The 14,145-nt window shown below is 34.1% G+C and overlaps 1 protein-coding gene across 2 annotated transcripts in view; it reads right to left on the bottom strand.

The window, feature by feature from the left end:
- The window catches only part of cables2b (Cdk5 and Abl enzyme substrate 2b), a 29,885-nt gene that overhangs the window by 10,435 nt on the left and 5,305 nt on the right, over positions 1 to 14,145 (bottom strand). For both annotated transcript variants that reach the window (XM_051096763.1, XM_051096764.1), the window contains exons 2-3: positions 7,373 to 7,465; positions 4,294 to 4,371 (exon numbers count right to left, since the gene is read on the bottom strand). In XM_051096763.1, the coding sequence (XP_050952720.1) occupies positions 4,294 to 4,371; positions 7,373 to 7,465 (171 nt within the window). The remainder of the gene's footprint in view (positions 1 to 4,293; positions 4,372 to 7,372; positions 7,466 to 14,145) is intronic.

The following is a 14,145-nucleotide window of genomic DNA, read 5'->3' as shown; positions in this document are numbered from 1 at the left end:
CATACATACACACACACACATATATATATATATATATATATACAAATATGCACAGCACACACACATATATTATGTAAACACAAACCTTTATTTTGTATGCCGATTAATCAAGTTTCTTCAGTATATACATTCATACAAATATATACATATGTGCGTGTATTTATATATATATATATATATACATATATATACACATATACATACATACACACACATATATATATATATACAAATATGCACAGCACACACACATATATTATGTAAACACAAACTTTCATTTTGTATGCCGATTAATCATGATTAATCGCATCCAAAATAAAAGTTTCTTCAATATATATTTCTTCCAGAATATATATATTTTTTAAATATATACATTTATACAAATATATACATTTTGTTGTGCATTTATATATACATATAAATACACATAGTACACACACAAGAGCTGCACAATTAATCGAATTTCTAATCGTGATTACAATCACAGATGCCACAATTATGTAATCGTTCAGAGGCACAATTACAAAAAAATAAATAAAAACAAAATACACTTACATTATTCTGCTTTCTTAAGATGTGTGGGTGGGTGTGGGTGTGTGTGTGTGTGAGAGAGAGTGTATTTTTTCTAAAGGTTATCTTTTCTCATTGTTTTTATTTTTAAATTTGTACTTTTTTATATTTAAAGAAGAAACTATATAAAAATGTGGCATGAAGTTGCTTCAAACAATGGTGTAAAGCTATTCAAAACATCATTCAATGTAAATTGTGATAATTGTAATTAATAATCGCAACTAGGGATGTGCACGAGTATTCGATTAATCGATTACTCGAACGCATCAGCGACGATCGAGCATGAAAACGATGATCGATTGGCTCTAAAAATACATTTTTTAAAATTAAATTACTTTCATTCTTTCTGATTGGTTATGCTGGTATTTGGGCGGTAGTCTGATATTTGATTGGTTATGGCTGTGGGAAGTTGCGGTCTAGAGACAAGACCGGAGCGCAGATCAAGTATGGCTGCTAAAGCGCGCAGCGATGTCTGGCAACACTTTGAAAAACTTGACGAAAAAACAGTCAAGTGTAAGATGTGCAGCGTCACACTCGTCTACAACTCCACAACGAGTTCGATGCGTTACCATCTTGCACATAAACACAAAAAGGGAGATGATGCCGGTGCCACAACCAGCAGTCAGACGAGCATAAGAGAATTCACCATCAGACAGAAATGCGACACAGGCAGGGCAGAGAAGATGACGCAGCTAATAGCAGAAATGACAGCAAAAGACTTGCTGCCTATTAGTTTTGTTGAAGGTGAAGGTTTCAAACGTTTAATGAGTTACGTTGAGCCCCACTATACTGTCCCATCGCGCAAAACAGTCACTGCAAGGATTGATGCTCTGTACGAAAAATGCGCTTGTGCACTAAAAGACAGTCTGTCGAAGCCAGCGTGGGTGGCTATAACTATGAGAATATTTTTATTCAAAAAGATCAGTCGGTCTACGTGCTCCGATGAAAGCCACGTGCGAAGTTTATTTACAATTAGACCGGCGGTGGAAAAAATGCGCTCAGCAGGCACAGAAGTTGCAGGAACAGCCTTATGTTAAGTTTTATTAGCCATGCATGGTAAAATATTCAGGCTGTTTTTGTTTTAAGTTTAAGCAGCATAGTTAAATTAGGCCGGCTTTATTTTATTTACCTTCACCGACTGATCATTTTGAAAGAAATGTTATTTTACCTAATCGTTAAGTTTTATAGCTGTGGTAAAAATATTCAGGCTATTTTTATTTTAAGTTTACGCAGCCAAATTATGCTAGCTTCTAATTTTCGTTAGGCTATGGGCTACTTAACAGTCGTCTGGTGAAGTCTTGGTGAAACTTTATTTTTGCGAACCTTTTACAAAAAAAAAAAAAAAAACTTTTTTGATCCACAGCTGTTGTGATGCTGCTGAAGTAAAATATGGTTTTGTTAAAAATGTCAGTTGAATAAAATAACTGAAAAGCAGAGTATCATGTGTTTTTTTTTTTTTTTTTGTCTAAAACATAGAAAAAGGTAGATTATCGTTTTAAAAACGGATCCAAAATATTTATAGAAATAATAAGACACATATTGATGGGGATAATACTGTAAAATAACTTTGTGTTTTCTTTCCTGCGGGGCTTCAGTTGCCGTTGTTTTAAAGCGCCCTGTAACGGGAGAAGCGCATCCACTACTTTCTGGTTGGCATGTAGTTCAAGCTCACAAGCATTTTGTGTAGATAAACACAATTTGTAATATAACATTTACATACCGTGTCTCTAGGCTTTATGATTAATTTTATTTACAATGCAACATGTAGAAAACCTACATGCCTCACGCTTCTTTAAATGTTTACTGTGTTAACCAATAGTGATGGTGATTTTTAATAACCCAACAGTGTTAATTTAATTGTTTTCTGAATCCTGTCATAGTTTTATCAACAACGTTTTTAATAGGGCTTTAATTAAAATATTTTTTTAAATTTAATATTTTTTAATTGTCGCTTTGACGCACACACGCCCCGCCTCTTGCTTAAGCTCCACCCCCGATTAATCGAGTACTCGTTTCTCAAACCTGTGGATTAATCGAAATGAAGAATGATCAGAAATGCCCATCCCTAATCGCAACTACAATTTCAAGGGAATACTTGACAATTATGATTTTTGTCATAATTGTGCAGCCTTAACACACACACATATATTATGTAAACAAACTTTTATTTTGTATGCCGTTTAAGCATGATTAAATCACATCCAAAATAAAGGTTTCCTAAATATATACATTTATACAAATATATACATACGTGTGTGTATATATACAAATATACACAGTAGACACACATATCATGTAAACACAAACTTTTCTTGGATGCCGATTAATCGTGATTAATCAACTCGACAGCACTAATACATATATAAAAACTAGAGATGCACCGATTGCAATTTTCTTGGCCAATTTTCTTGATTTTTTTGTGAGTGTGACCTGCTGACAATGATTTTTGCAGATTCCGATTTTCTAAAAAGTATAATTGACAGCATATACAAACAAAAATACACACTTTTGCCAAAAAATGTACATAATAAAAAATTATTAAAAATAAAAATTCCCCCAATCTGTAAAAAATTAGATATTCTCTATAAATGCATTTACACCGCAAAATTTCAAATGCATAAATAATTTTATAAAAAATTGTAAATATTTTTTAAACATACAAATAAGAAATGTGAAAAATGCAATGATACTTTTAGATATAAAAGACTGCAAAAGATATGCAAAAGACTGTTTAAATGAGTGAGTCATTTAGTCTTAAAACGCGGATTCATTAACGAAACACCGCTGTGTTGCTCGGAGACATTTTCTGCAACGAAACTGAGCAAAAACATTCAATATTTTGTCCAAAATGTAAGTCGCTTCATTTAAACTTCCTATTTACTGAACTACTGTTGTATAAAATCAGAGTTACACTGCAGTCGTGTTGATATTTGGGGAATCATATTGGTCATGCAATGTTGCGTACCTAAACTATTTTATAAATATATTTTTTTCTACCGCAGTATACATCTATAACTTTCTGCGAGTGCTGTTGCACTCATTTGTTTTGATTTCTGCACGAGTCTCTCTCACATACTCATTTTAAGCTGCGCAAGCTTCATCTGTCACGACATAAATACATTATCAGTCGCCGTAAGTGTGATGTCAAAACGATCTCTGATATCTCTGATATTAACAAACTTTAATTTTATGCCAACTTTACTATACATTGTAATACGAATAAACAGTCAGTAATTGAACTGATTTAAGTCTTGCCATTACTGTACATAACACAAACAGTTCTCAGTTCATTCTGAGCTGGCGAAAGTAATATTGATCGCTTCAGTGAATTAGTTAAGAACTGTTACAACCAATTCAGTGAGTGAGTGAGTCATTAGACTGATTCATCAACCTGATTAGACTCTCTAGTTTGAGTCTTTTTGGCTGATTCATTAAATAAACAGTTTGAATCAAATTACACGCATGGGACAGACTGGCTAAAGGGCACACCACAACCTTTCCCGGTAACTAGTCAAACTGTGAGAGACATACAGTAGTTTCGTAAAAAAAGACATCAGAAATTATTATGACAGCTAATTTGCAAGATAGTTTCAATGCCTGGTTTACACTTTCATGTTAAGCGTGACTGAGTGAATCCACCCACCTTCTCACCACACTATACTGTATAACCAAATCTGACCTTTGATTTAAATAAGCAGATTTTCATGTTTGCTTCATGCGTACCTGATGTGGAAGCTCTCCCCATACGGCAGCACAGAGAAGGCGGCACACAAAGACCTTTTGGCGCAGATAAGCACGATCCTGCAGTGGTAAACACAAAACTAGTTAACATTACACACTCTTACATTACAAAGACTAACTCAACACTTCATAAAATAAATGACACACTAATCTCTCAGTACATTCAGATCAAGAACAAACAACACCTGTGACACCAGAGGGGTCAAATAGGGCAGCGCTCAAAATACCCTACTGCCTCATCAACACACACACAAAGCTAAAACACCTGCACTATCAGCCCAAGTGTACACTTCTCTCTCACTTCTTCATACAAACGCACAGGAAGTGGGGTGATGTCTGTGTCAGCTATGGTTATGGTGGTAAAATGGCAGTTAACATGAAACTGAGGGTCTGCCGCAGCAACCTAGAGGATTTTTCTAACGCTTTCTTTGTCAAAGGTCACATGTCAGGGGAGAAATGGCTCCAGAAATAACAGTGAGTGAATATGAGTCAGAGCAATTAATTGAATCATTTTCTAGGGATTTCTGAGATGGATTTCCATTTATATCTCAGGTATCAATTTTGGAGTTAATAAGATTTCAACAAGCATAATTTTTCAATCACAAATTAAATGAGGATTCGGATTGTTTATTAAGTTTTTGTTGAAGAATGCTAACTATACTGAACCCAAAAATAGGACATGAAGTTACAAATTTTGTGTTTCAATGATCTGACTTTAAATTGCATAATAATAGGATATTATGGCCATTTTTTAAACAGTGGCCTATTGTTTCTTACAGGAAACAGTTATTTGCCTGCAGCATTTTTTTTTTACATTGAGTATCTGTGTTTATTCCATAGATGAGGCCACTGAACACCAGGCTTATCTGGATCCGTGATCATCCGGTGGAAAATATCTTATCGGTTTTATGTGCCCGCCCCCCCAGTCCTGTCTGCGACCCTGTGAATGTGAGTAGGTATGTGCGTGTTTGTGTGTGAAAACCCAAAGCCTGGGAACACAAGTGGAAAATATGGACCGCTGTCTATTTGGAGCAGTTTATAATGGGACTTTAGTAAACATATCCGTCGTTCCTCAGATGGAATGAGGCCAGATCTCACGGAGAACAACCACTTCCTTAAGAGAACAACACAGATCCCATCCAGTCATTCCTTATGTCGAGCGGACTGTGCCAAAACTCACCATAATATCCAATTATAATGTTATGTGTAAAATCAGATAACTGAAATTCACATTAGTTATATGGCTCATATACTGTTTTGGGGTTCAATATAGTTGCCATTCTTCAGTAAATCTTTTTGCAAAACAATATGCATTAAAATGTATGAGCAGCTGAAAATGCATCAAGGATGCAGTAAAAACAGCAATACTGTAAAATATTATTTCAGTTCAAGCAACCGTTTTATATTCTAAAATATTTTAAAATGCGATCTATTCATGTGATGGTAAAGCTGAATTCTCAGCATCATTACACAAAAATCCAGTCTTCAGTGTCACATGATCCTTCAGAAATCATGCTAATTTCTATTTTGTTTTAGACGGTTGTGCTGCAAATCATATGTAATAAATCATATGTAATATTTTGTATCATGTCTTCACTGTCAAGTTTGCATTGTTGCTGAATAAAATAATTAATTTTGTTGGCAACCTTTCTCCCCCAAACTTTTGAATAGTAGTGTACTCTACCAGTCAAAAGTTTTTGAACAGTAAGATTTTTAATGTTTTTTGTCTCTTCTGCTCACCAAGCCAGCGTTTATTTGATCCAAACTACAGCAAAAGCAATAATATTATGAAATATTTTAACTATTTAAAGTAACTGCTTTCTATTTGAATATATTTTAAAATGTAATTTATTACTATGACCAAAGCTAAAATTTCAGCATTATTACTCCAGTCTTCAGTGTCACGTGATCCTTCAGAAATCATTCTAATATTCTGATTTTTCTGTTCAAGAAACATTTATCAATATTTTTATTATTATCAATATTTAAAACAGTTGAGTACTTTTTTTAGGATTCTTTGATGAATAAAAAGATCCAAAGATCAGTACTTATCTAAAATAAAAAGCTTTTGTAACATTATACACTATACCATTCAAAAGCTTCGAGTCAGAATATTTTTTGTTTAATTCTAGAAATGAATACTTTTATTTAGCAAGGACGCTTTAAATTGCTCACGGGTGATGATAAAGATATTTACAATGCTACAAAAGATTTCTATTTCAGATAATTGCTGTTCTTCTGAACTTTCGATTCATCAAAGAAACCTGAAAAAAACCTCAAACATCAAAGAAACATAAAAAAAATGTCTTTTGAGCAGCAAATCAGAATATTAAAATGATGTCTGATGGATCACGTGACTGAAGTAATGATGCAAAAAATTCAGCTTTGAAATCACAGGAATAAATTACATTTTAAAATATATTTAAATAGAAAACAGTTATTTTAAATAGTAAAAATATTTCAACATTGTACTGTTTTTGCTGTACTTTGGACCAAATAAATACAGGCTTGGTGAGCAGAAGAGACTTCTTTAAAAAAAAAAAAAAAAAAAAAAACATTAAAAAACTTTTGACTGGTAGTATATATATAAACTGGAATGATAGTATGTTTTTCTGGTGGTTAGGAATAACATTTATTCTTAAGATATGGCCCCTTTAACAAATTAGCTCTGATAATATGTCATTCCTATTATAATATATATTATTATATATTCAGTATTATATATATATATATATATATATATATATATATGTATATATATATATATATATATATATTCAGTATTTGTGTACAACCAGTCAGAAATATGATATCCTCACATGAATCATACAAAAAGAACTGTATAAAGTATTTGTAATGCATCACTGCCAAACTGAGAAGAGAATGATGATGAGAGCCAGATTGTTTGTTTTGAAGCACACTGAGGGGAAAACATGACTAGCACGGGAAAAGACAGACCGACACACACACACACACACACACACACACACACAGTGCTGTTATCACTGGTATTAACAACCCCAAAACCCACACACCCACATAAAGAAATGAATAAACACACCTGCTGCCCCTTGTGTCATACTGCCTCATGTTCTTAATAAAGTGAACTTTCTTCATGGAGCGTGGACGAGGAGATCCAGATGGGTTCCGACTCCTGAGGACAAATACAGATGGACAGAACATGGGTGAAACATGAAATTTAAACTATTTGGGATAGATACCCAAAAATGAAGATTCTGTCATTAATTACTCACCCTCATGTCGTACCAAACTTGTAAAACCTTTCATCTTCATAACACAAATTAAGATATTTTTGATGAAATCCGAGAGTTTTCTGAAAGCTCTCTTTCGGGTCAAAAAAGCTCTTGGATGTCATCAAAAATATCTTAATTTGTGTTCCAAAGATGAACAAAGGTCTTACAGGTTTAGAATGCCATGAGGGGGTATTAAGAATTGACAGAATTTCCATTTTTGGGTGAATTATCTCTTTAAGTCCTTCATGTTGACTGAAGATTATCCACAACCTTTATAAAACATGCTGCTGTGACTCAGAGCGGAGCATCAGAACTATGCAAAACAGCCCAAATGCCCACAAGTATTTAAACCCAAACTCAACGACTTTGATGGAAAGAACCAAAACAAAACCCAAAACTCAGCGCACTGGTTTTATGCTGCTGAAACGGTTCTAAACCAAATGCATTTCACTTTATTTGTTCTATATAAAGTCATCTGTTATTATACACCAGTTTGTTCCTGTTTAGCCAAGCACTGTTCCGGCGTTTAAATGTGGTTGAAGTGTGTGAGTCAACTGACTGGCTGTTTCCCTTCCTCAAGGGAATATGTCATTATTGCTAATGAAACTGGTTATGACCTGCTCCACATGGCACCTTCATTACGGCTCAGTGACTTGAAAGTACATTCACGTTTTACTTCGACAGGACTAGAGCAAGAGCAAGTTATTACATTTTGATAAAGAACAGACAATTTCCTTTGGAATAATGTACATTGATTAATCATTCATAATAAAACATTGATGAATCATTCAATGTGGGAAAGAGAGGGGAACAGAGATCAGAAAGTGCCACGCTGCCCACAAGACGATTGACTCTGACAATATGGTCAATACAGATTTCATATTGACTTCGAAACTACAGAAAATTATTTTTTGTGATGACATTTGTGACCCTAGACCACAAAACCAGTCATAAAGGTAAATTTTGTGAAATTGAGATGTATACATCATCTGAAACCTAATTAAATATGCTTTCTATTGATGTACGGTTATGATAGGAAAATATTTGGCTGAGATATTTAAAAAAATCTGGAACCTGAGGGTGCAAAAAATCTAAATATTGAAAAAAAACAAAAAAAAAAGCCTTTAAAGTTGTCCAAATCAAGTTCTTATCAATGCATATTACTAATCAAAGCTTAATTTTTGATATATTTACAGTTGAAAATGTTTATGAAACACGATCTTTACTTAATATCCTAATGATTTTTGGCATAAAAGAAAAATCAATAATTTTGACCCATACAATGTATTTTTGGCTATTGCTACAAATATATCCGTGCTACTTACGACTGGTTTTGTGGTCCAGGGTGACATTTATCTTCCTAATGTTCAAGACAGTGTAAATGGTTCAACCTGTTAGACGCACATGTACACTGCTATGTCACAGCTTTTTAGTAATATTATATTTTGTTTTTTAAACAGCTCAAGCATTTCATGCAAAGGAATGCACAAGAGTGCCAAGAGCTCTGCAATTCTTTGGAAAATATGGATTATGGAGCATTAAACTAGGAGATCAAGTTTTAAATACCAAAAACCATGTGCCTGAGCAGACAGTTGGTCAAACTGCACTTCATCTTGTCCTGGTTAAATAATGTGCAAACCCACAGTTTCATAACTGAATTGTTAATTTTTTAGAATAACACCAGACTAGCTAGTTGTTCTTAAGGCCAACATGATGTTAATTTTCTCTGAAAATTCCTCAAAAAACCCTGCAGAAAAGCCAGTTGGGTTACGTGTCTTACCATAACTACAGTTACATAACTTTTGGTCTACGTCTCATCTGTGTTTTCTAAACCCCTCTATCCCTACATGAGCATCACAGATTTCTGCCACATGCTTTGGGCACAAAACCAGGGCACATCTACCTTCTGTTTGGTTTAAAAAAACTATTACACAACCCTAGCGTGCTGAACCACCACAAACAGCTCCCCCTATTCACACCCTCCATCTGCTCCGCCATTTGTGTGGTGATACACCCTCCCTCCGAATCTGAATTACTGTTATCATAACCCAGGGCGAGGAACCGCACCTGCGTGCAGGCGAGTGAGAAGAAGAGAGCAAAGAAAAGCTGAAGACTGTGACCGAAAACAAATGACTTCACACCCCTCCAGAATGAAAAACGTGATGAACTCTGAAGCAGCTGCCAGCTTTGCGTAAACCTCATTTTCTGTCGGCCCATCTGTCACTCACTTGATCCCGACATTTCATTTATTCTGTCTTTTTTTTCTGTTTCTCTCTCTCTGTTTCCTAGTAAATCTCCAATCCGTTTGCATCCAATTCAAATGCAGAAAATGGGATGGAGAGGAAACTAAGACATAAGCTTGGTGAGGCGGGACCCTGGAGGTCATATCAAATCACAGACACAATCAGAGTGGGCAGATTGCCCAGGGAAAGATGGATGTGTTTGGATGAATCATCCATTAGAGCATTCATGGAAACAACAAATTTCATTACTGATTAGTCGGGTCTCTTAGTGTATCACTATGTGTATCAGTGATGATAAATATGCATTTCTTATTACTTTTTTAGTCATGTACTGATATTAAGGCCAGCTGATACCAATAATATGACAATTATTCATATCATTTATATTATATCATGTTTTGGCAGAAAATTTAGTAACTAATTTTATGTAAATAAAAAAAAAACTCTTTCAGTCTACTTTTTATGTACTTCACAGAAATGTACTTAAAATGACATTTAAGAATACTTGACTTACACTTAGAAAAAGTCTAAATATATATGTGACCCTGGACCACAAAACCAGTCGCTGGGGTATATTTGTAGCAATAGCCAAAAATACATTGTATGGGTCAAAATGATTGATTTTTCTTTTATGGCAAAAATCATTAGGAAATTAAGTAAAGATCATGTTCCATGAAGATATTTTGTAAAATTCCTACTGTAAATGTATGAAAACTTAATTTTTGATTAGTCATATACATTGTTAAGAACACTATTTGAAGAACTTTAAAGGCAATTTTCTCAATATTTGGATTTTTTTTTTGCACCCTCGGATTCCTGATTTTTAAATAGTGACCTTTATGACTGGTTTTGTGATCCAGGGTCACATATGACCAGTACTGTTTTCTGAGAATTCATGTTTTCATTGTTATATGGTAGGGGGTGCTACAACACATCTTCTGTAGAGAATTTGCAAAACACAAGCGAAAAAGAAACCAAAACAGATGCTTCCATACATTTTGAAAACGATCATCATAACAGTCATAACACAGCATCAAAACTGTAATGTTATGGACTAAAATGTGACCCATAAAGAGATAATAATGACTGTCCAGCTTTGGAGTGTTGATCGACGTTTTGATTATCACTCTGAATCCAATTCACAGTCTTTTTCCAGCTTTTTGTTCAAAATGTTGTCTATTTATTCTTTTTTATTATTATTTATGAAACTTACCCACATTCAAGTGTTTATAAAAATGCATGAAGCTAGAATAAATTGTTTTTGTTTACAAGTAGATACCCTGATCTTTCTTTTGATGTTTTGTATGTTCAGATATTCATTTAACAAAATATACAAACTAACACCTAATAGGAAAATAGCAGTGTACTTAAAGTATGATGTAAAGTTCACTTAAAGAAAACTTACGAGTATACCTGCAGTATAAAACTACTCAACTAGAAGTTTACTGAGACTATACTTCAAAGTGTACTTAAAATGCTACAAGTATTTAATAAGTAAACTATGAGCATACCTATGAGTTCACTTTTAGTATTGTTGCAGTACAAACTAAAACATATAAAAGATATAAACTAGCTGTGTACTCAAAGTTCACTACTGTTATACCTAAAGTATACTTAAATGTATACTTTTATATATTAGAAAGTGGGCCAATTTAGTCCCAAAGAGTATTTAAATAGTACACCTACAAGTATACTACTAGCACACTGACATTTGTATACTTCCTACATAAAGTATACTTAATAATATACTTGAACTTTACTTAGCCCTTTAACTGTCACTCCCATTTTTTAACACAGACATAAAAATACACTATCCAGACTTAAATTTTTATAACTCATGAATGAAAAGATTTTGTGATATTTTAATGTACATTTTCCGTGGTAATGCAATGTCTGATTTTAAAATGCCTTTCAAAGGATGAATTTTGAGATTTTAAGTTAAGTTTTGCACTGACATATATTAATCTATTACTTTTCCTACATAATGTCTAACACAAAAATATGGTAAAATATCTATTTAGGAGTCTTAGACCTTTGCAACGATGTATAGTTTGTCATGATTAGATTAGAATTTATTTATAATTTGGTGAAGTAAACGTAGGCGTCCCACAGGGGGGCGGTGACAGTCAAAGGGTTAAGTATACTTAATGAAATAAACTTGAAGTATACTTCTTTTTGGTAAGGGATTGTATACGTCCATCAAATACTTTTACTTCAAACTCGCTAAACCCGAGACTCAGCCCAATCAGAAGTACCGGTATGAAACCTATACATAAGAGCCTGATAAAATGCTTATTTTAAAGAAAAAAGTCAGATGGACTTGGAGGCATCTGAATTATGTATATATATATATATATAGTGTTTTCAGACATTTTGACCCAGAGAGGATTTTCTTTTTCCCAAAAATGCTAGTCAAAATTATTTCATTTGACTAAAATTTACTTAGTAACAAGTTTTCGACAAGGAACACCAAATTGGGTGTTTAGAAACTGTACACACAGCAAAACTAATTATTCTAACTGCTCAGCCACAGATTAGCTTGTGCTATCACATAAAATTGTAAAACAATTGTGAAATAACTTGAAGGGCAAAATTCGCATGAGAGGATAATTCTCATCAGCCCATGGAATCTCATGCAGCAGGCTGGCAAAAATAAACAAACAGTTAAGAAAGAATGTACAATCCTAGAAGAATAACTCAAGTTAAAAGGCAGAGGGAATGTTAACCCTCTCTCTCTCTTCATATACTGTACCGCTGCTCTTCTCTTCATATCGCATGTGTGTTATATATCTCATCATTTTATGTCCAGCAGATCCCTGCCCCTCATTCCAGGGGGATCAATAGCTGTTCCTGGCCGACTGGATGCAGTCAGGCCACAGTCACGTCACAAAGCTTTGAATAAATACCCTGGCGTAATCCTGCCTGGACTGGACATGCACAGAATTAAAGTGCTGAGAGAACATATGGCCTGATTCCATGCTTCCAATGTTCCAACAGCAAACAGGGATGAAAGGCTAGAAAAACCAGTGCTGGTGCAAAAAGTGCCAAAGCACAGGCTCAAGAGGAAGTGCCTCAGAGAAATGAGTGGGTGAAATGTCAGGCCTCAATCAGTGGGCTGGTGTGTTGGAGGTGCTACAACAAAATTTATGAGTGCGTGTGGTAGCATTATCAAAAACAGCTGTTACTTTGGATAATACATACAATATAGATATATGATTAATGTATAGTTCCATTCAAATGTTTGGGGTCAGTACAATTTTTTTTTTAAGTAACATGTTTCCAGAAAACTGTTACACACACACACACATTACGGCACAGCTATTTTTAACATTGATAATAGTATGAAATGCTTCTTGGGCAGCAAATCAGCATGTTAAATCAGCATATGATTTCTAAAGAATCATGTGACATATTAAAGTTAAAAAACATGATATTAATATTTCAAAGTATTACCATTTGTACTGTTTTTTTGATCAAATAAATGCACCTTTACAAATAAATTAAAATGTGATATATATATATAAAAAATTTGTGTTCCTTGATATGCTTTTTTTTTTTAATTGTCAAAAATGTTCAGCTGTTGACTTGAATCGTCAAGGACCACGGTTGCAAATTTTCTTTTTTGGGTGAACTGTCCCTTTAAGGAAATAGTTGTTCTGCATGTGTTGTGTCATATTCCAGCTAAAACAAGCTTACTAACCTCAATCTTTTAAACAGAAGTGTAAACACTTTGTTATTTGTCTTTGTTAACAGGACAATTTTGTTAACAACTACCTGTTAAAAAAATCTTAAGTAGATGTGAGGGCACATCATTTACCCACATTCATACAACATTTGTTTTCAACTAGGGCTGAAACAATTCCTCGAGTAACTCGAATACAAAAAACCAGAGGCAAATTTTTGCCTAGAGGCTTCGTGTAATCCACTTACTGTAACTACACACTGAACTCTGTGTTTCCCCACGAACCATTATTACTGATGCACAAACCGATAAACGCTGGACATATTTAAGACCGTAAATTAATGGTGGTTAGTTATGATGTCCCTAAGTTAGCTATGTTTTGTTAAAGACTAAGTGTCATTTATTGTCTCATTCTCTCTCTGTGACACAGAAAGTTAGAAAGTATCAAACGAAGAGTGCCTCAGCCTGATTACAATTATATTAAGAGACTTACGTTTTAGACAGTATATTGCCTGTTTTTGCTTCATTTCGCCAACAAATAACCATTCCAAACACAGCCACAGCACTGTTTTGCGTCTTTGAGCAACATGACGGTGTTTCGTTCTTGAATGAATCACCCGTTAAATGATTCAGTTCAATCGCAATGACTCACTTA

Source organism: Labeo rohita, chromosome 23 (assembly GCF_022985175.1).
Source record: "Labeo rohita strain BAU-BD-2019 chromosome 23, IGBB_LRoh.1.0, whole genome shotgun sequence".
Lineage (NCBI taxonomy): Eukaryota > Metazoa > Chordata > Actinopteri > Cypriniformes > Cyprinidae > Labeo > Labeo rohita.
Note: the sequence above shows the minus strand (reverse complement) of the source record. Positions and strands in the feature narration are given on the sequence as shown.